This window comes from Peromyscus leucopus, chromosome 4 (assembly GCF_004664715.2).
Source record: "Peromyscus leucopus breed LL Stock chromosome 4, UCI_PerLeu_2.1, whole genome shotgun sequence".
Taxonomy (NCBI): Eukaryota; Metazoa; Chordata; class Mammalia; order Rodentia; family Cricetidae; genus Peromyscus; species Peromyscus leucopus.
In genome coordinates this window covers 145,057,606-145,077,260 of record NC_051066.1, presented here as the reverse complement: position 1 = coordinate 145,077,260, position 19,655 = coordinate 145,057,606, and the positions used below count along the sequence as shown (strand labels likewise).

At 57.7% G+C, this 19,655-nt stretch overlaps 2 protein-coding genes across 4 annotated transcripts in view; one reads left to right on the top strand and one right to left on the bottom strand.

The window, feature by feature from the left end:
- The window catches only part of Lama5 (laminin subunit alpha 5), a 46,022-nt gene extending 31,278 nt beyond the window's left edge, over positions 1-14,744 (top strand). Inside the window, 44 exon segments of the mRNA XM_037205457.1 lie at positions 85-225; positions 335-496; positions 690-791; positions 881-964; positions 1,882-2,112; positions 2,746-2,859; positions 3,016-3,143; positions 3,274-3,354; positions 3,449-3,663; positions 3,969-4,069; positions 4,234-4,414; positions 4,502-4,651; positions 5,260-5,411; positions 5,484-5,594; positions 5,802-5,913; positions 6,431-6,601; positions 6,703-6,899; positions 7,248-7,364; positions 7,523-7,677; positions 7,945-8,086; positions 8,178-8,280; positions 8,581-8,691; positions 9,392-9,571; positions 9,646-9,794; positions 9,881-10,057; positions 10,161-10,297; positions 10,379-10,532; positions 10,696-10,829; positions 10,905-11,067; positions 11,154-11,276; positions 11,353-11,504; positions 11,582-11,858; positions 11,975-12,107; positions 12,224-12,304; positions 12,307-12,385; positions 12,471-12,585; positions 12,684-12,829; positions 12,902-13,097; positions 13,211-13,375; positions 13,465-13,618; positions 13,702-13,835; positions 13,920-14,010; positions 14,104-14,223; positions 14,358-14,744. Of these exon segments, the coding sequence (XP_037061352.1) occupies positions 85-225; positions 335-496; positions 690-791; positions 881-964; positions 1,882-2,112; positions 2,746-2,859; positions 3,016-3,143; positions 3,274-3,354; positions 3,449-3,663; positions 3,969-4,069; positions 4,234-4,414; positions 4,502-4,651; positions 5,260-5,411; positions 5,484-5,594; positions 5,802-5,913; positions 6,431-6,601; positions 6,703-6,899; positions 7,248-7,364; positions 7,523-7,677; positions 7,945-8,086; positions 8,178-8,280; positions 8,581-8,691; positions 9,392-9,571; positions 9,646-9,794; positions 9,881-10,057; positions 10,161-10,297; positions 10,379-10,532; positions 10,696-10,829; positions 10,905-11,067; positions 11,154-11,276; positions 11,353-11,504; positions 11,582-11,858; positions 11,975-12,107; positions 12,224-12,304; positions 12,307-12,385; positions 12,471-12,585; positions 12,684-12,829; positions 12,902-13,097; positions 13,211-13,375; positions 13,465-13,618; positions 13,702-13,835; positions 13,920-14,010; positions 14,104-14,223; positions 14,358-14,578 (6,342 nt within the window). The 3' untranslated portion in view covers positions 14,579-14,744.
- Positions 14,745-14,900: 156 nt separating this feature from the next.
- On the bottom strand, positions 14,901-19,628 carry Adrm1 (adhesion regulating molecule 1). 3 transcript variants are annotated; one of them, XM_028885341.1, is made up of 10 exons: positions 19,499-19,628; positions 18,952-19,165; positions 18,267-18,383; positions 17,127-17,250; positions 16,776-16,862; positions 16,181-16,262; positions 15,750-15,982; positions 15,425-15,582; positions 15,229-15,331; positions 14,901-15,129 (listed from the first exon to the last, which is right to left on the bottom strand). In XM_028885341.1, the coding sequence occupies exons 2-10, from the start codon at positions 19,162-19,164 to the stop codon at positions 15,023-15,025; spliced, it is 1,224 nt and encodes a 407-aa protein (XP_028741174.1). In that variant the 5' UTR covers position 19,165; positions 19,499-19,628; the 3' UTR covers positions 14,901-15,022. The 3 variants fall into 3 exon arrangements, with proteins under 3 accessions (XP_028741174.1, XP_028741176.1, XP_028741175.1); XM_028885343.2 differs by having other exon boundaries at positions 15,861-15,982; positions 19,499-19,597; XM_028885342.2 differs by having other exon boundaries at positions 19,478-19,566.
- Between the last annotated feature and the right edge of the window lie 27 nt (positions 19,629-19,655).

The window sequence follows — 19,655 nt, the reverse complement described above, 5'->3', positions numbered from 1 at the left end:
TGGAAGGCAAGGTCTAAAACCGATCTATGGTTTGTTTGGTCCTCAACACACAGCCAACTGACCTTCATTGTCCCCTGACCTTAGGAGAATGTACAGGGCTCAAGATGTGACCAATGTCGCTTGGGGACCTTCTCCTTGGACACTGCTAACCCCAAGGGCTGTACCCGCTGCTTCTGTTTTGGGGCAACAGAGCGCTGTGGGAGCTCTAACCATGCCCGACATGAGGTATCCTGCCCTAGCCTGGGACTGAGATGGGAGCCACTAGAGGGGCCTGGGATGCAGGGCAAGGCCAAGTTTCCACTCTATGTGACCCACGTGTCGTGTGTGCTCACAGTTTGTGGACATGGAGGGCTGGGTGCTGCTGAGCAGTGATCGGCAGGTGGTACCTCATGAGCATCGGCCTGAGATGGAGCTGCTCCATGCAGACTTGCGTCATGTGGCTGACAGTTTCCCAGAGCTGTACTGGCAGGCTCCACCCTCCTACCTGGGCGACAGGGTGAGCAGGGGCATTTGGTTTGAGGGGCTGTACTTTGAGGGCAGGAAGTGCTCTGGGGTACTGGGAAAATGCATGCCAATGGGGTACATCCAGGGACCCTGGAAACACATTGTAAAGGGAGCGTGCCCGATGAGGGTGCTGTAAGGAATGGGCGTGGGAAAGAGGAGGACCGTTCCCTCTGTGCTGGCTCCAGGTGTCTTCCTACGGTGGGACCCTCCACTATGAGCTGCACTCAGAGCCTCAGCGTGGTGATGTCTTCATTCCCTATGAGAGCCGGCCGGACGTGGTGTTGCAGGTGGTTGAGTGGGGTGGGTGTGTCCGGCTGGGATGGTGGGCCAGCCCAGTTGCCAGTCCTTACCCTGGTCCATGTGTGTCTGCTCTCAGGGCAACCAGATGAGCATCGCCTTCCTGGAGCTGGCATACCCTCCACCCGGCCACATTCACCGGGGACAGTTACAACTGGTAGAGGTGAGCAGAGCTGGCTTGGATCCCAGTCCTGCCCAGGAAGGACCCAAAGGAGCCATAGTCAACATACTCACTGTTCTCCACAAGGGAGCCTGGTGGTAGGAGACAGGGGCTGGTGGTCTTCCTTTCTGATCTCCCTGAGTGGGTCATCTCTGGTTTTAAGACCCCTGAACAAAGTGGATGAGAAGCCCTGGGGCTCCTTGATCCACTCTGGGAGCTGCCCCTCTGTGTCTGACTTGTTGGCCTTTCTTACTTTTTAAAGAGCTTCCTCTAGACACGTCAAAGCTGTCTTCTAGTTTGTAGCTTGATCCTTTTTTAGTTTATTACATTTTATTTATTTAGAGAGAGATTGTGTGTGTGTGTGTGTTGTTGTGTGTGTGTGTGTGTGTGTGTGTGTGTGTGCATTCACACCCATGTATGCATGTTACAGCGTGCATGTGGAATCGGACAGTTTAGAAGGGCTGGTTCACATCTCCCACCGTGTGTCCTGGGGATTGAACTCTGCTTGTCAGGCGGAGGGCAGGCAACCATTGCTTCTTGAGCTGTCTCACTGACCCTGTAGTTTCTTCTCTTTTTCAAAATGTTCTTTGTTCAATAAATTCTTGGTATATTTAAGTTTATCAGGTTTTCATGTTTGTTCAGTTTTTGTGTCTTATTTGTGAAAATATTTGTCTCTCTAATGTCAGAAAGGACCCATTTATGTTTTTTTTTTTCTAAACCTTGAACTATTTTCTTTGCTTATTTAAATTCTTAATATACCTGGAGTTGACTGTGAGGAAGGAACCCAGTTGCTCCTTTTCCTCGTAGGTGACCGAGGGAGTTCCCTACTCCTGTGATCTCTGTGCACTTCCGCCCTCTACAGGAGGGTCTTTCTATACTCCGTGCTCTACCCCAGCTGAGGCGCTGTCTTGGCCCCGCAGGGGAACTTCCGTCACTTGGAGACTCACAACACGGTGTCCCGCGAAGAGCTGATGATGGTGCTGGCCGGCCTCGAGCAGTTGCAGATCCGTGCCCTCTTCCCACAGACCTCTGCCACTGTCTCCCTGCGTAGAGTGGTACTAGAGGTGGCTGGCGAGGCTGGCAGGGGGCCCCCAGCCAGCAATGTGGAACTGTGTATGTGCCCTGCCAACTACCGTGGGGACTCATGCCAGGTAAAAAGTGGTGAGGGTGGGTGCTTGGCCACGAAGGTGCTCCTACCATGGGTCCTTGCCCGAGTGTACGTCTGTCCTATCTCTGCCCACACGTGTCTTCCTCGCCAGCCTCCTTTCCAGTCAGCTACTCCATCACCACCCTTTATCACTGCCACCCCTCCATACACGTGGCTGCCGTCACCCATTATTGCTCACTCGGTAACCGCACAACCATCCTCCCCGATCCACCCTAGTTCCCAGCAGTCACCCCCTCCCCACTTACTGGTGTCCAACTGCCTGTGGCCCTGGGTAGTCTAGCATGATACCCTGGAAGGGTTGTGACTGACCACTACTAGAAAAAGATGTTTGGAATAGAAAGAAGTCCCCACCACATAGTCTAGTCATTTCTGAGCCATGCCACCTACGTGTGGCAGTGTGTCCACAGGTCCAGGGGCCTAACAGCCAGACAGGGCCAACAGTTCTGGCACCCAACGACTGGGCCCTGTGATCCATGGTGTGGTATCCCTGCAGCCCCACCTGGTGCATGAAGGTCCCCAGGGGCTGACCTGTGAGCTGCCTATCTGGGATGCCCAGCCTTGGGGCTGACGTCACATTTTTCACCCAATCATTAATGCTCTACCTGCCTTCCCCCAGGAATGTGCCCCTGGCTATTACAGGGACATCAAAGGTCTCTTCCTGGGCCGATGTGTCCCTTGCCAGTGCCATGGTCATTCGGAACGCTGCCTTCCTGGCTCTGGCACCTGTGTGGTGAGTATGCTTTGGAGCCTGGCCAGCCAAGGAAGACCCCAGGGTCTGTGGTTCTAGATAAACTCGGCCCAGACCCAGAGTACCAGCTGGCTTAGGGCAGTGGGGGTGGGGTGGGGATGTCTCTGCTTTGAGCACTGACTTCCCACTGTGTCCCAGAACTGCCAGCACAACACAGAAGGAGACCAGTGTGAGCGCTGCAGGGCAGGCTTTGTGAGCACTGATCCCAACGACCCTGCAGCCCCCTGTGTGAGCTGCCCCTGCCCCTTGGCAGTACCTTCCAACAAGTAAGCAGCACCCAGTCCCTTCTGCAGCTCCTGAGCAGCTGGGGTAGGCTCAGAAGGTGAACCCAGCACTGGGCGCCTACCCCTGATGGAGAGGTACTGATGTGAAGCAACTGCCTGTTCATTCTTGTAGCTTTGCAGATGGCTGCATCTTACGAAATGGCCGGACCCAGTGCCTCTGCAGACCAGGCTATGCCGGGGCCTCCTGTGAGCGGTAACTAGGCGGGGTGAATCTGTACAGCCCCTAGGGAGCCGAGTGGGGCCACTGGACCCTGACTGCCCCCTCCCTCCTTGTCTCCCGCCCCCAGTTGTGCACCTGGCTTCTTTGGGAACCCTCTGGTGCTGGGCAGCTCCTGTCAGCCCTGTGACTGCAGTGGCAACGGAGACCCCAACATGATCTTCAGTGACTGTGACCCCCTGACAGGCGCTTGTCGCGGCTGCCTTCGTCACACCGCCGGGCCCCATTGTGAGAGCTGTGCCCCCGGCTTCTATGGCGATGCCTTGTTGCCCGGCAACTGCACCCGTAAGGACTGGGTGGGATTTCGGCTGCTCCCTAAGAACAGGTTATATGCCATGTGACCAGGCTTCCTTCCCTGCAGGCAGATCCTCCTTGGTGGCCAGCTTCGTGGCCAGACCCTATCCTTGCCTTGTCCCCTTTAGGGCAAGGCTGCAGGGAGAAGGCCAAATAGGACCAGTGAGGTTGTGACTGTGGGGTGTGAGAAGACTGGACCAAGTCATGGAAGGGAAAAACTGCAGGAAGGAAGGGGCTAGGTTTGGAAGGCCTGGGATAGGGGACAGCACAGTTACCACGGCCCCCGCTTTCTACAGGATGTGACTGTTCCCCATGCGGGACAGAAGCCTGTGATCCCCGGAGTGGGCGCTGCCTGTGCAAGGCGGGCGTGACTGGACCACGCTGTGATCGCTGTGTGGTAGGGCCAGGAGTGGGCCTGAGGCCGGGCCGGGCTACGGGGGGGAGGGGGCGGGGGGACCAGGCCTGTGGAGGTCTACTGAGGGAGAGCCTGAGATAGCCCAGGGCTGGAGGAGGTGTGGTGCTGAGGGCTGGGCAGGCTGTTGACTGCAGGGTGTATCACAGGAAGGACACTTCGGCTTTGAGCAATGCCAGGGTTGCCGCCCTTGTGCCTGTGGACCAGCTGCCAAGGGCTCTGAGTGCCACCCCCAGAGCGGTCAGTGTCACTGCCAGCCAGGGACCACAGGCCCCCAGTGCCGCGAGTGCGCCCCTGGCTACTGGGGGGTCCCAGAGAAGGGCTGCAGGCGTGAGTACAGGAGTGTGGGCGGGCAGGGTGGAGAGGCAGGCGTACTTGGACATCCACAGTTACATCTACCCACTGCTCTTGCTGCAGGCTGCCAGTGTCCACGAGGCCACTGTGACCCCCACACAGGCCGCTGCACCTGTCCCCCAGGGCTCAGTGGGGATCGCTGCGACACCTGTAACCAGCAGCACCAGGTGCCTGTCCCAGGCGGGCCTGGGGGCCATGGCGTACACTGTGAAGGTACGCCCTCACTGCGCCCTTCTTGCTCCTTGCCCACTCTTCCTTTCCTGCCTGGTGTATGGGGTTCTCAGGCCTGCCACGACCTGGTGTTCCTTCCCTGTATTAAATAACCTCAGCATTCAGAGGGACCCCAGCTGTCTTGTCTCCATTTCCTGAGGAATTTCCACAGATCCATGCTAACCTGGTACCCGCTCTCTTACTCCTAAGTTGGGGGTGTAGCTCCAAAACTGGCCACTGCCTCTTCAGTCGACCTCACTGCCCAGGATTTTCCCCAATAGACTGCTCCATAGCCTCCAAGACCAGCTTCCTCCTGACCAGATGAGGGTCTTCACCTGACCCTGGGATGCCCTTGCTGACCTCTTACCCTTATGACTTTGGCATAACTGGCATGGCTCAGTCTCTTATGCCAACCTCTTGTGCTTCTCTGAATCTGACCCTGTGCCGACCCTATTTTCCTGATTAATTCTTGCCCTGACCTAGTGTCTCCATTTCCCATAACCCTGGTGCTGGCCTCTTATACTGACCTCACGGAGCTAGCCCATTCTTCGGTTGGTCCTCTGATCCCCGGCTAACCCGTATCCTCAGTGCCTGCTCTCCTCTGCCTGCAGTGTGTGACCACTGTGTGGTCCTGCTTCTGGATGACCTCGAGCAAGCTGCTGCCCTCCTCCCTGCCATCCGCCAGCAGCTGCAAGGCATCAATGCTAGCTCCGCAGCTTGGGACAGGCTGCATAGGCTGAATGCCTCCATTGCTGACCTGCAGGTACTTCATGCCCATCTGCCTTTCCTGCCTCCTCCAGATGGCCATGTGGTACTTATTTCTTGCCCCCAACAGAGTAAGCTCCGGAGCCCACCAGGACCCCGCTACCAGACAGCACAGCAACTACAGACTCTAGAACAGCAGAGCGCAGGCCTTCAACAGGATGTGGAGCAGCTGGGCACTCAGGCGAGACCCGGGAACCCCGCCCCAGTGTCCCGCGGTACCTGTCCTCGAGAAGCCCTCACCCCTGGGACCCCCAGTCCTGACACCAAACCCACCTTCCCCCACTTCTCTTAATCATTCCACACCATCTCCAGGGCCACCCTTTTCACCCTACTCATGCCCTAGCCATGTACCCACAAACACCACAGCTGAAGGAAACTGTACCCACAGGCCATAGGGGCCCAAGGCCGGGCGGGCCAGCTGATGGACAACACAGAGGCCACACTCGGCCGGGCACAGACATTGCTGGAGACCGTGCGTGCTATGAACCATGCTCTGAGTGGTAAGGCTGGCTGATGCATGGGCCCAGTATGAGGTGGGCTGCTTGGGGTGGTGGGTAAGACCTCCTAGAAGTCTCCCCTTGAGCTGGCTGGGTCCTATATGTTTATCCTCTGGGCAAATGGCTGGTTGGCCAGGGTCTCTTTGTTCCCTTAGCGCTGGACTGACCCTCACCCAGCTCCCCTGGGAATACTTGCAAACCTCCCTAGTGGCAAACAGTCCAGTGACTGAGAAGAAACTGGGCTCCCAAGCTTATGACGGGATCTGGCACAGTCAAAGGATTGGAAGAAAATAAAACTGAACTTTCTGCTTAGGGAAGGCCAGGGAATGGCCTGCACCAGCATGCCAGGATTGTAGGAAAGAACGGGTATAGGGGATAAAGGCAGAGGGGTATCCTCTAAGAGCCACTGATGTGCTATTGGGATATGTGCTGTGGCTGCCGAAATGCCCTGGACGGGTCTTAGGCTTGGAAGTAGATGAGTGGAGGCCACCCCAAGGCTCTGACGATCCTCTCTCTGCAGAGCTGGCGTCTCACATGGGCCAAGTGTCTCCAGGCAATGCCTCTGCACCGTCTGGTGAGCAGCTGCGCTGGGCACTGGCTGAAGTGGAGCGGCTACTTTGGGATATGCGGACTCGTGACCTGGGGGCCCCACGGGCAGTGGCAGAGGCTGAACTGACAGAAGCCCAGAAGCGTGAGTGGGGCCAAATCGTGTCAGGCAGGGCCGCTCAGGGTGGACGAGACTGGGGATCACGAAGGGGTCTAGGTACCAACACCTACTCTGGTGTTGGCCAGTGATGATGCGTGTGCAGAAGCAGCTGACCAGCGTCTGGGAGGAGAACCAGTCATTGGCCACACGCATTCGGGACCAGCTGGCCCAGTACGAGGCTGGCCTCATGGACCTCCGTGAGGCCCTGAACCACGCGGTGAATACTACCCGGGAGGCTGATGAACTCAACAGCCGCAACCAAGAGCGGCTGAATGAAGCCCTGGTAAGTGCACCTGCTTCCTGCCCTCTGTTCCTGCGTCCCACCCTCTCCCCTCTCCCAGCTCCTCTCCAGGCCTCTCTTCTCCATGTCCTGGCCTTCTATCAACTTTCTTCCTGTTCTCCCTCCTCTCCTTGCCTTCTATCCTCTCTACATCTCCCCTCCTCCTGCCTGAACCCCATTATCTCCACCCTCTCCCTGCTCTCCCCTACCCTTGCCCTCCTCCCTCCTCTCATTGCTCTCTTCCCTTTTCCTTGCTCTCAGCTCTCCCTCCCCTTCCCCTTCTTCCTTCCCCATGATGCTTAGGGCCCCATTTCATCCTTTATTCTCACTCTCCTAAAATTTTATCCCAAGCAATGGAAACAAGAGCTGTCCCAGGACAATGCCACCCTAATGGCCACTCTTCAGGCTGCCAGCCTCACCTTGGGTCGTGTTTCTGAGCTTCTACAGGGCGTGGACCAGGCTAAGGAGGTAAATACAGCCCTACCATCTCACTTATTCCTAGCCAGTTCCCTCCAAGATTTTTGGTTGCTGCCAGCTTAGATGTGCTGGACTCACTTGCATGCCGAGCACCCTCTGGTCCTGGGGTCCCAAATTAGGAGGGTAATAAAGCCCACCCCCTACCTCAGGACCTAGAGCACCTGGCAGCCAGTCTGGATGGAGCCTGGACACCCTTATTGAAGAAGATGCAGGCCTTCTCTCCTGCCAGCAGCAAGGTGGACTTGGTAGAGGCTGCTGAGGCCCATGCTCAGAAGCTGAATCAGCTGGCGATCAATCTGTCTGGGTGTGTGGCATCCCCTCCCTAGGGTGTAACCTGGGTGCCCGTGGGTGCAATTGACCCTAAGTAGGGTAACTGGTCTGGGAGGGCTCATGGAGGGAGAAGTCAGTACTCCAGAAGGTTCTAGGCTTTTTGTAGCCTCATGGTTAGTTTGGGGCCCAAATTTTGGCAGAAAGGGGCAGATCTGAAGGCACAGACCCTGAGATGTGGCCAGCCAAGCTGTGATCTCTAACACCCTATCCACACACCCCATGATCCTCCTTACCCCTGCAGCATCATCTTTGGCATCAATCAGGATCGCTTCATTCAGAGGGCTGTGGAGGCCTCCAATGCCTATAGCAGCATCCTGCAGGCTGTTCAGGCTGCAGAGGGTGCTGCAGACCAGGCACTGCAACAGGCCAGCCACACGTGGGAGGTGAGACTGGGCATCTGTGCCTCACAGGAGCCCTGCCCCCTAACCCTAGTGGTGTGAACAGCCCTGTGAAAATACTCCTGATCTTCTGCAGACGGTGGTACAGCGCGGCCTAGCAGCCCGAGCCCATCAGCTCTTAGCCAACAGCAGTGCCCTGGAGGAGACCATCCTTGGGCACCGGGAGAGGCTGGGCCTTGGTGAGTACTTTGATCTTGGGAGTACACTGACCTCTGGAACACATCCATGCAGCTTTGGGATGGTTCTAGTGTGGTTCAGAGTGAGAATCAATAGGCACTGGACATGCCTGCCCTATGTGACTTCTGCAAGATGGCGCTGCTCTGGGGGACAGGGGGTGATGATCGTGTCTTAGTGGTATGCCACGAGCCACCACACCCAGAGAAGGATGAGGTCCAAGGACCCTGTCTTTGTTCTCCATCCATCTATAGGCCAGGAGGGTTGGGTAGAACTTGTCACTGAGGTTGCCTCCTCCTCCACAGCTCAGGGCCGCCTGCAGGCTGCAGGGACCCAGCTGCACGATGTTCGGGCCAAGAAGGACCAGCTGGCAGCCCAGATCCGGGAGGCACAAGCCATGCTGGCCATGGACACAGGTAAGTGGCTTCCCTGTCCTTGCCTGTCGCTCCTTTGTGCCCCATAATGCCTTGCGAAAGTGGACACATTCACACTGGTGGCCAGTGAGTCACTGTTGTGGTCAGTGTGTCTGAGGAGGCTCCCATGCTAAAGTGCACTCTGGGGTTGTGCCTCTGACCTGAGGCACAGGTCACCCACACAGCGGCCCCAGGCACTTGGCACAGATAAGCAGGTCATAGAAGTGCTGGACAGTGGCGAAGGCGTGGGTGAGAGCACAAGGCGGGTAGCAGTGGGTAGGTGCCGGAGGATGTCCAGCAGAACCACTGGCTCAGGAGAAGGGCATGCCTAGAAAAGACCAATTGATCATCGACCATAGAGGTCAGAGTGGGGTTCATCTGGCTGCCTCTCCCAAGAGAGTTCAGAACTGACAACAGCATGGTCTGACCTAGTTGTCTTGGTTTCCTTTCCCTGTGTCCACCAAAATGTCCCATGCATGCCTGGATACAAATCTCAAAGGCTGGGCAAGTCTTGGGAATTAATGATATGATGGTCCCTGGCTGGGAGGACTGCAGGATCAAGAAAGTGTCTGGGTACAATTTTGAATGTGTTGAGATGCGGGTATGCTATCCATGGGTGGGCGGGCATCTAGGGTGGCCATCCTAGGTGGGGCCTAGGAACATGAAGTTGGCCCCTGCTGGGCATGGCTTTCATCTGCTGCAGGTGAGACCAGTGAGAAGATCGCTCATGCCAAGGCTGTGGCTGCCGAAGCCCGAGACACAGCCACTCATGTTCAGTCCCAGCTTCAGAGCATGCAGGAGAATGTGGAGCGATGGCAAAGCCAGTTGGGGAGCCTGCGAGGCCAGGACCTGAGCCAGGGGGAGCGTGATGCAAGCAGTTCAGGTGAGCCAGTGGGTCCTTGTCCTCCTGGGGGCCAAGCTGTGGGAGACAAGGCCGTCAGCCCTCCTTTCCTGCAGTGTCCAGCCTGGAGAAGACATTGCCACAGCTGCTGGCCAAACTAAGCCGTCTGGAGAACCGTGGAGTGCATAATGCCAGCCTGGCCTTGTCTGCCAACATTGGTCGTGTGCGCAAGCTCATTGCCCAAGCCCGCGGTGCCGCCAACAAGGTGGGTAGCTTCTCACCGTAGGGCTGTGTGTGGGAACAGTGGGACGCGGGAAGCTGGATAGTAACCTATCATGTGCTACACTCCAGGTCAAGGTGTCCATGAAGTTCAATGGGCGTTCAGGGGTGCAACTGCGTGTCCCACGGGACCTCGCTGACCTCGCTGCCTACACTGCCCTCAAGTTCTACCTACAGAGCCCGGTGCCCGCACCTGCGCCAGGCGAGAACACTGGAGACCGGTTTGTTCTGTACATGGGCAGCCGCCAGGTACTAACCACGCAGGAGTGGGGATGGGCCATAGTGGACTGCAAGTTAGAAATGGGTGTTGCTTGGTCCCCATCCTAACTGCATCCTCTGGCCTCCGCCACAGGCCACTGGGGACTACATGGGAGTGTCTCTGCGTAATCAGAAGGTGCACTGGGTGTACAGGCTGGGTGAGGCCGGCCCCACAACTCTCAGCATTGATGAGAACATTGGGGAGCAGTTTGCAGCCATCAGCATTGACAGGTACAGATACCTTGAAAAGAGGTTAGACACTTGTGGATCAAAGTCCCCAGTCTATTTCTCACCCCTCACCTCTGCTCTTAGGACCCTCCAGTTTGGCCACATGTCTGTCACGGTGGAGAAGCCAACGGTTCATGAGATCAAGGGGGACACAGTGGCCCCTGGGATAAAGGGGCTACTCAGCCTACAGCCTGATGACTTCGTCTTCTATGTGGGAGGGTACCCCAGCAACTTCACGGTGAGCCTGGCTCAGCCTCAGGATAGTCCTAGAGTGTGCTGGCAGTCCTGCCTGTCTTGACCTGGGAGAAAGTCCTTGTCTAGTTTTAGTCCATTCTTCAGTCTGAATGTCCATTGGTCTCTCGGAAGTAGGAAGGTGCCCTGACCATGCACTTTACCCACAGCCCCCTGAACCCCTTCGATTCCCTGGCTACCTGGGCTGCATTGAGATGGACACATTGAACGAGGAGGTGGTCAGTCTCTACAATTTTGAGCAGACTTTCCAGCTGGACACTGCAGTGGATAAGCCTTGTGCTCGGTAGGTAAGGCCCAGCACCCTGTGTCTACACTCATCCCCCACCCCCCTCACTGACCTAAAGCCTCTCATGTGCAGCTCCAAGGCCACTGGTGACCCGTGGCTCACGGATGGCTCCTACCTGGATGGCAGCGGCTTTGCCCGCATCAGCTTTGAGAAGCAGATCACCAACGCAAAGCGCTTTGAACAGGAGCTGCGGCTTGTGTCCTACAATGGGATCATCTTTTTCCTCAAGCAAGAGGCATGGCTGACCCTATGCCCCACCTTCTCCCTATCCTGGCTCTTCCTGATGCCCCTGAGCTGACCCCGCTCACTCTGCTCTTGCAGAGCCAGTTCCTGTGCCTGGCAGTACAGGAAGGCACCCTCGTGCTCCTTTATGACTTCGGCTCAGGCTTGAAGAGGGCCATCCCACAGAAGCCCCCACAGCCCTTGACGGCAGCCAGCAAGGCGGTAAGGCAAGGGGCCTGGGGGCAGGAGGGCCGGCAGGGAGTTGGCGTTCCTGAAGCCTGCTACCCATTCCCTGCAGATCCAGGTGTTTCTTCTACTGACTGGCAGCCACAAACGCGTGCTGGTGCGTGTGGAGAGGGTCACTGTGTTCACTGTGGAGCAGGACAACATGCTGGAGATGGCTGATGCCTACTACCTGGGGGGGGTGCCACCTGAGCAGCTACCCCCAAGGTGAGCATGGGTCCTGGGGCATGTGGGGTTCCAGTGCCAACAGGGCAGCCACTCAAGATCTGACTGGTGCCCTGCAGCCTACGGCAGCTCTTCCCCTCGGGAGGCTCTATCCGCGGCTGTATCAAAGGCATCAAGGCTCTGGGCAAGTATGTGGACCTCAAACGATTGAACACCACGGGCATCAGCTTCGGCTGCACCGCTGACCTGCTGGTGGGACGTGCCATGACTTTCCACGGCCATGGCTTCCTGTCCCTGGCGCTTCCCAATGTGATGCCCGTCACTGGCGAGGTCTACTCTGGCTTTGGCTTTCGTGGCACCCAGGAGAACAGTCTGCTCTACTATCGTGCCTCCCCGGTGAGCTGATGACAGCTTGCACGTGCTGTAGCCACCGTCTGGGCCTGTGGGGGTCTGGAAGGGATGAGTCTGGACTATTGGCCTAGCCAGCTGACCTTGCCCCTCCCTGTCCCTAGGATGGGCCGTACCAGGTGTCCCTGGAGCAGGGCCACGTGACACTCCAGTTCCTGGGGACAGTGGTGGGAACTCAAGGAGTCTTTGCCGACGGCGCCCCCCACTATGTTACCTTCTACACCAACGGCACAAGAGAGTAAGCCCTGCCTCGGGCAGGGAGGGAGACAGTGCCAGCGTGCTCTACAGGAGAGGCTGGATGAGCTGGCCCTTCAAGAAGAATGTGCCAGCATGGGAAACACTGTCTTCTCCTCAGGTACAGCTGTTGGTGGACGACCAGCCACAGGAGATAGAATTCCGCCAGAGACCAGCCCCCACACTCCAACCTGAGGAGGCCTCCTTCTCCTGGGAGGCCTGCCTACGTCTGGTACCTCCCACAACTTCAGCGGCTGCATCAGCAATGTTTTTGTGCAGCGGTGAGCTGGTTGGTGTAGGGATTAGGTCTCAGCCGACTCCCTACTCCAGTTACTGACAGGTACTCACCTGCCTCTCCCCCCACAGACTTCGGGGGCCACAGCGTGTGTTTGACCTACAGCAGAACATAGGCAGTGTCAATGTGAGCACGGGCTGTACACCGGCCCAACTCATCCAGACCTCGAGGGCCATGGCTCAGAAGGTGGGGTATTCGAGGTGGTGTGCGGGCAGGGCTGGAGTAGCTGGGAGGCTGGCTGCCAACACACTGGCCCCTGCACTGTGGTCTGGTCTGTGCCCTAGGTCTCCCGCCGCAGTCGCCAACCCAGCCAGGACCTTGCCTGCACACCACCCTGGCTCCTCGGGACTATTCAGGACACATACCAGTTTGGGGGACCCCTGCCCAGTTACCTGCAGTTTGTGGGTGTCTCCCCATCCCACAGGAATAGGTAAGGTTGGCCAGGCCAGGCTTGGGTGGGGTTGGAGGTGCTGCCCAGGCTGACGCCATGCTTGGCTTTCAGGCTCCATCTATCGATGCTTGTCCGCCCACATGCTGCTTCCCAGGGCCTCTTGCTCTCCGCTGCCCCCCTGTCAGGTCACAGTCCTTCACTGGTACTCTTCCTGAGCCATGGACACTTTGTCGCACAGACGGAAGGCCCTGGGCCCCAGCTCCAGGTCCAGAGCCGCCAGCATTCATGGGCTGGCCAGTGGCACAGGGTGAGAGGTTAAGGAGAAAGGGTGTGGGCGGCAGGGCACAGGGAAAGCCCTCTGAGGCTGCTTTCTTCCCAGGGTACTGGGATACTGCTGACCAGGTTCCTTCCCACACTCAGGTGTCTGTGCACTGGAGAACGCAGCAGATCCAGCTTGTGGTGGATGGCAGCCAGACCTGGAGCCGGAAGGCACCCCGCCATCGGGTCCACAGGGCAGAGGGCCTACAGCCCTACACCCTCGTTGTGGGAGGTCTCCCTGCCAGCAATCACAGCTCCACGCTCCCTGTGAGAACCACACTGCCCCCATCCCTGGCCTGGGCCTGGATGTCCACCCCAGCAGTCCCAGCCTGACACCAACCATCTTGTTCCTGCAGGTGTCTGTGGGGTTCAGTGGCTGTGTGAAGAATCTGCGGCTGGATAAGCGGCCCCTGAGGACTCCAACACGAACGGTGGGGGTCACACCCTGTGTCTCAGGCCCCCTGGAGGATGGCCTGTTCTTTCCAGGCAGCGAGGGAATTGTCACCTTAGGTGTGTGAGGCAAGGGTGTGGCTGTGGGTGTAGGGGCTCTAAGCAAGGGCCTGGACCTCCCCCATCACGGCCCCTCCCCACAGAGCCCTCCAAGGCCAAGCTGCCCTATGTAACCCTGGAGCTAGAAGTGCGGCCCTTGGCAGCCGCTGGCCTCATCTTCCACCTGGGCCAGGCCCAGGCCACCCACTACGTGCAGCTCCAAGTGTTGACAGATCGGGTGAGCAGGGCTATGGTGCTGGGTGAGTGATTTCTTCCCCACTGTGGCCTCTGGGGGACAGAACCTAACTTTCCTTTGCCCCAGGTCCTGCTGCGGGCGAATGATGGGGCAGGAGAGTTCTCCACATGGGTGACCTACCCCACGTTCTGTGATGGACAGTGGCACCGGATAGCAGGTGAGGGGCCCTTCCCCTCTTCTGTAGAGCAGGGTAGTTTGTGGAGGAGGCGCTGCAGGTTGGCTAGCTAGGAAACACGAATCTGCTCCACAGTGGTCAAGGGCAGGAACACGCTCCGGCTGGAGGTAGACAGACGGAGCAACCACACCACAGGCCCTTTGCCCGCGACCTTGACTGATACTCCAGCACCTTTACACCTTGGGGGCCTGCCCAGTAAGTGTGGACTGCCCCGTGGACTGGGATCCTCTCACCCTCCCAAGGGGCAGCAGAGACCAGGCTGACAGGCTAATGCAGGGACAGACGACCTTCCTCTACCAATCCTCTTTCTGGTCCCTCTATATTTCCAGAGGCAACAACTGCTCAGCCAGAGCGCCCTGCCTACCGAGGATGCATGAGGAAGCTGGTGGTCAACGGGGCCCCTGTCGCTGTGACTGCTTCTGCACAAGTCCAGGGGGCAGTGGGGACAAGTGGCTGCCCCACTGGAACTCCAGTCCCAGACCCAGCTCACTCTGCAGCACTGACCCAGGGGCAGGCCAGTCCTGGAGCCCTCCCCTCACTCCAGCATTGAGGGTTCCCAGACACTGGTGTTTGCCTAGACTTTCTAGTTTAAGCTGTCTTTTTAGATAAAAGGACACTGCAGAACAGACACATTTATATTTATACTTTGTTCCTCTTGACTGAGATCTGTAAAACCACTGGCTCTTTTGAAATTAAAAGCGACTTGTTTCACTTGAGTGTGGTGGTGATTCAAACAGCAATGGCTGGGCCATGTACAGGCCTGACAGTGGGGTACAGAACCCAGGGTGACAACAGCTGGCCCCACCACCCTCTCCTCACCAGCTAAGCTCTCAGGGGAGTGGAGCTACAGTAACACAAGGCCAAGATCAGAGTTGGCAGGTACAAGAGAGGACTTTATTAGTGAGGTGGGGCAGGAGAGGGTACAACGAATCACAATCGCCACTACGGAATCACACAACTATGAATTCCAACTCGGGGAAGGACAGCGAATAATTTAATCTAGACTCATATCCTCCTCTTCGTCTTTCTTGTCTTTTGCGTCGCCCTCCTTCGGCTCCGATTTGGCATTATTCTGCATGGCTTTGGCAAATGCTTCCACATCTGAAATGGCCACATCAGGGCTACTACCCGAGTAGAAAGCCTCCAGCACTCCACACAACAAAAGGCTGGTTCTGGCCAAGATTGAGGATCAGTACTCACCACCTTTGTTGGCGGCCTCCACAGCCTCTGCAGGAAGGCCAAACTGGCACATGAGGGGGCCGAGCTGTCCCGAGGCCAAGGCTGCACTGAACATGCCCAGGGCCTGCAACAAAGAGCGTTCAGGCAGAGCTGAGCCTGTGGCACCAGGCCCACCATGCTAGAGTTACAGGTGCAGAGAGTGCCACGCAATACACACCTGCTGGAACTGGGGCGAGGTCAATGTGTTCTGGATCTCATCTGCCGTCTGGGGCAGAGACTCCCCAGAGGGCAGGTAGGGCAACAAGCGCTCCTGAACGTCTGCATTAGCGAGGATGGGAGCCATGATCTCTGGTGTCAGCACACTGGCCAGATCCACTAGGGTACAAGCATGGTGGCCATCAGTGGCCCAATCCCAGCCCAGGCATCAGAAGGATGGCCAAGTGTGGCTTGACACCATGGACACGCCCAGGCTCCACATCTTAAAGAGCCACTGAGTACATGGGCAGCAGACCGTCACCCCATGGGTACCTGCAGCTCTTTACCTTGCTGGCTGCCTCCTGGCCCTGCCGGCACATTCATAGTGGCCAGAATGCTCTGGAGGTCGCTCAGCTGGATGGGTTGGGTCGGGCTGGCTGCTGTGCTGGTTCCATTACCTGAGCTGGGTGCGGGACTTGGGCTGGTGGTCGAGGCAGCTGCTGGGGCAGAAGGGGCTGGGGTGGCGCGAGCGGAAGAGGTGGTGGAGGATGGGGTGACGGCTGCCGACTGGCTCCGGGAGCTGGGGAAAGTGAGCAAGGGCTGGAACAGCTAGGCCCACTGTTTCAGGGCTAATCCACAGGTCTGGAGGCCGACCTCCCCTGGTAACAAGCTCAGGTGTAATGGGGACCCTCCACCCTACCTGAGGTCTCCAGAAAAGAGCATGCAATGGAGTGGTGGGGCCTGGTACCCACACCAGGCACTGGAGGCCTGGGCTCACCTGGATGAAGAGCTGCTTGCCGGAGGCCCACTGCTCCCCAGCAAGCTGGCCAGGCCTGGTCCGGTGAGGGCTCCAAGTCCACCTAAAGCAGCACAGATGTGGGCTAGACACCCAGGCCACCCGAGAAGGCACTAACCCCTGTCTTCTGACCCAAGAAGCCACACATCCCAAAGGGACGAGCAGGGAGGGTTCTAACAAGGCAGGCCACAGGAGGTAGTGACTACTCTAGTCCACTGAATTCTAAAGCTGTCCACTGAGCCAGTCCTTTCCACTCCACCCAATCACGCTCGAGAAACAGCCACGACCGGGCCAGAACAGTGCCCTCTAAGTGTCCAGGACATCCGCTGTACCCAACGGGATCACCCTTGGCTCTGCCCCAGGTGAACTACACATGCACACGGATATTAGACCAGGCCCCTCCCTCCCACCCAGCTTTTACCCAGCAGACGAGCATTCCAAATAAGGAGTGGTACAAGGAACACATGTACACAGACACGGCTGAGACCCCAGTAAAGGGAGCTGGGAGGAAACCCTGTGTCTGCAAGCAAACACTACAAAGCCCCTTATTGGAAAGCCAGGGATAGTGAGGTGTTACCCAGTCCTCCAAGGCCGGCTGGTCCGATGAGCTGCATGAGCTGGCTATGACTCATGTTCCCCAACAGGCTCTGCAGGCCACCCTCACCTGGAGAACACAAGGATCAGACATGGGCCTGCAGTGGCCATGGCCAGGACCTATGGTCACTACACATTGCTGACTATGGCAGATGCCTGGCCTTGGCCCCACCCCTGAGCGGCTCAGGGAATAGTTCTGGAAGGAGGCAGCAGGGACCAGATGAATTCTTTGCAGTAAAGATGGGAGTAGAGAAAGAACCAGAACCAAATTCTTACAACCAATCTCCCAGTTCACTGAAGAACACTGCCCCACACAGGTCTAGGTGATCATTACCGCCCAGTGCTGAGAGCTCATGGCCACCACTCCCACTTGCTCCCAGTGCTCCAGGCATGGGGGGGTTGTTCAGACACTCATTGACTTTCCGGCAATGCTCCTCATCTTGGTCAGTCTTGGGCTCCTGCCAGAGGAGATAAACAAAGAGCCAAGGTTGAGCAGCTTGCACAAGGAGCTGGCTCATTTCTGTTGGCTTCCCAGTACCCAGTAGCCATCCTGATTCAGCCCACACAGTAACCTGCAAATGTCACAGCAACAGAGACAGAAACCAGTCTAGGCTCTTAAGAGAGACAGTAATGGCAGCAGCTAGTACGGCCCCAAGCCAGTCACCACCACAAGAAGCCTAGAGTGTCTTCAGAGGTAACAAACTAACCCCCATCTCAACACTGCCTGAGGGATGGCTGCCCCCAAAACTTTGGGATAGAGTACTGTGTGGCCCCTGTGCCCGTGGCAAAAGGGCCAAGAACAGCATCACAAGAGTGAAATTAGGAAGAGTTAACAGTGATGGGGTTCATTAACAACGTTCAGAACCGTAGAGAACGTTCTGCAGTAAGCAACCACTCTCTGAGTTTCCACCTAAAGATGTTCTGGATCCTTGGGCTCAGGTGACCAGAACTCAGGCTGAGGAAACTTCTTCCCTCCTGGTACTGTGCAGACCAACAGCTGCTGCCCCTTTAGACAGGATGACAGTGGCAGTGACTGTCCACACTGAAAAGGTGTACACCAGCCTGAACACACCCCAGTGTCAGCTGCTGACCCTAGACTGTGCCCACAAACCCAAAGGAGAGCCCACACCTCTGCAACACCGCACTAACAGCCTAAGAAACACAGACAGGTCAACGGCCTCCAGCAGGGCAGACGTGGGTGAGAGGGCATCACCACACTGCAAGGTCTCCAAAAGACACAGCACAAGAGAGCCTGAGAGGGACATTCAACCGCCGAGAGGAGAGAACACAGTGTCACCTCCAGGAGCCAGGGCCAGGGAGCAACACAAGACCTGAATGAGGACCTGGAGCTGTGTGCCTGCAGGTGACTCCATGCGTAGGGTTCTGGTGCTAACCATGAGCCCCTCACATAGGTGGGAACTCAGCTCCCCCGGGCCCTCCAGGTGGAAACAGAGTGGACCATTCTCCTGCATACCTGCATCCAAAAGAAGAGCCTCTTGGACCCTGCCTTGAACTTGAGCACGTAGACCCTCCCGCTGGGGCACTGAGGCACCCGCTTGAACTCACAGTCATCGGGAAAGATAATCAAGTCCTAGAGACACAAGGAGGACAGTGAGCCACACATACCACCAAGGTTTCCGCCCCGGGACCCAAGTCTAACAGGGTGGAGTCCAGAAGGCTCAGACCCCAGTGAGGAGAGGTGGAAGAGGACCCAGGGTGGTGGGGGAGAAAAGGTGTTCTCCGAGGACCCGATGACTTTTAACAAACATTCTGGAACTGTGCTCCAAAATGCAAAAGGTCAATCAAGTGTAACAAAGAACAATGTAGTCTGAGAGACAAAGAGCCTCAGGGGACGTGGCCTATTCCACCAGCTCAAACTACTGTGGCTGTGGCGAAGGTCGGATCTGTACACTCCTCCACAACACTGAAGTTTAAAGCCAAAGCTGAGGGCGATATCACCAGCTGACTTTGTCAACACGTCAGCAAGCCGTCCCTGCTAAAATCTTAAGAACCATGGTCACCATGGGATGCATGGCTTCACAGTGACTGGAGCAGTCTGCCAACCCCTACACCGATCTACTGCAGGCGAGGCCAGTGGTCCCCACGCTCCCAGCTCTCGCCCAGAGCCTCCGCCGGCCTGGTCCGGCTACAGGACTCACATCCTCCACGGTCCCAGAGGTCCTGTCTTTCCAACAGAAGTGAATGAGGGAGTCGTCCGTCTGCTGAATGTACACGAGCCCTTTCCGTTTATCTGGGGTGACCGTAGTTCCTTTTAATGACATTTTTCCTGCCCGGAACTCCACCAGATACTTGGTAGAGGATCCCCGAGAACCGGGCACCAAGCTTGGGAACAGGGCGCCTGAAGTCGTCATCCTGAAAAAGCAGAGCGAGGCCCGTCGTGCGGCGTCGCGTGCGCAATGTCCCACCCAAACGCTGCTCGGCCCCGCGGCGGCCCGGGAGAGGGAGCGCGCCGGGCTGTGCAAGGCCAGGTGGCGTGTGCGGGGCCGAGCGCAGCCCCGCGGGCTCCCCGCTCTCGCGACGTCACTGCTGCCCGCGCGGAGCCTCGCCGCCTACGGCCCGGCGCGTCTGGGGCACCGGCGGCCGGCCCAGACTGCCTCGGCTCCGCGCTCCTGCCGCGTCCCGCCCTCCCGCCGCCCGGCCGAGCCCGGCCCCGCGCGCTCCTACCTGCCGCCGCCGGGCCCCTACCTGGCTGTGCTCACACTCGGCCTCAGGGGCGCCGTCCGGGCTCGCTCTTCCTTCTCGGCGCCTGCCGGGCCTCGCCGGAAGCCCGCGCTCGGCCCGCCCCGCCGCCGATTGAGTTCCGTCAGCCGCGCGTCCGGCCTTGGCCCAGCTCCGATTGGCC

Bases quoted from the DNA above. Each gene is read 5' to 3' on its own strand.
- Adrm1 (XM_028885341.1), bottom strand. From the start codon at position 19,164: ATGACGACTTCAGGCGCCCTGTTCCCAAGCTTGGTGCCCGGTTCTCGG. The intron at 18,384-18,951 runs GTGAGTCCTGTA...TTGTGTCTCTAG, and splicing joins CCTCTGGGACCGTGGAGGAT to GACTTGATTATCTTTCCCGA. The intron at 15,983-16,180 runs GTGAGCCCAGGC...CACTTTCCCCAG, and splicing joins GCAAGCAGCTCTTCATCCAG to CTCCCGGAGCCAGTCGGCAG.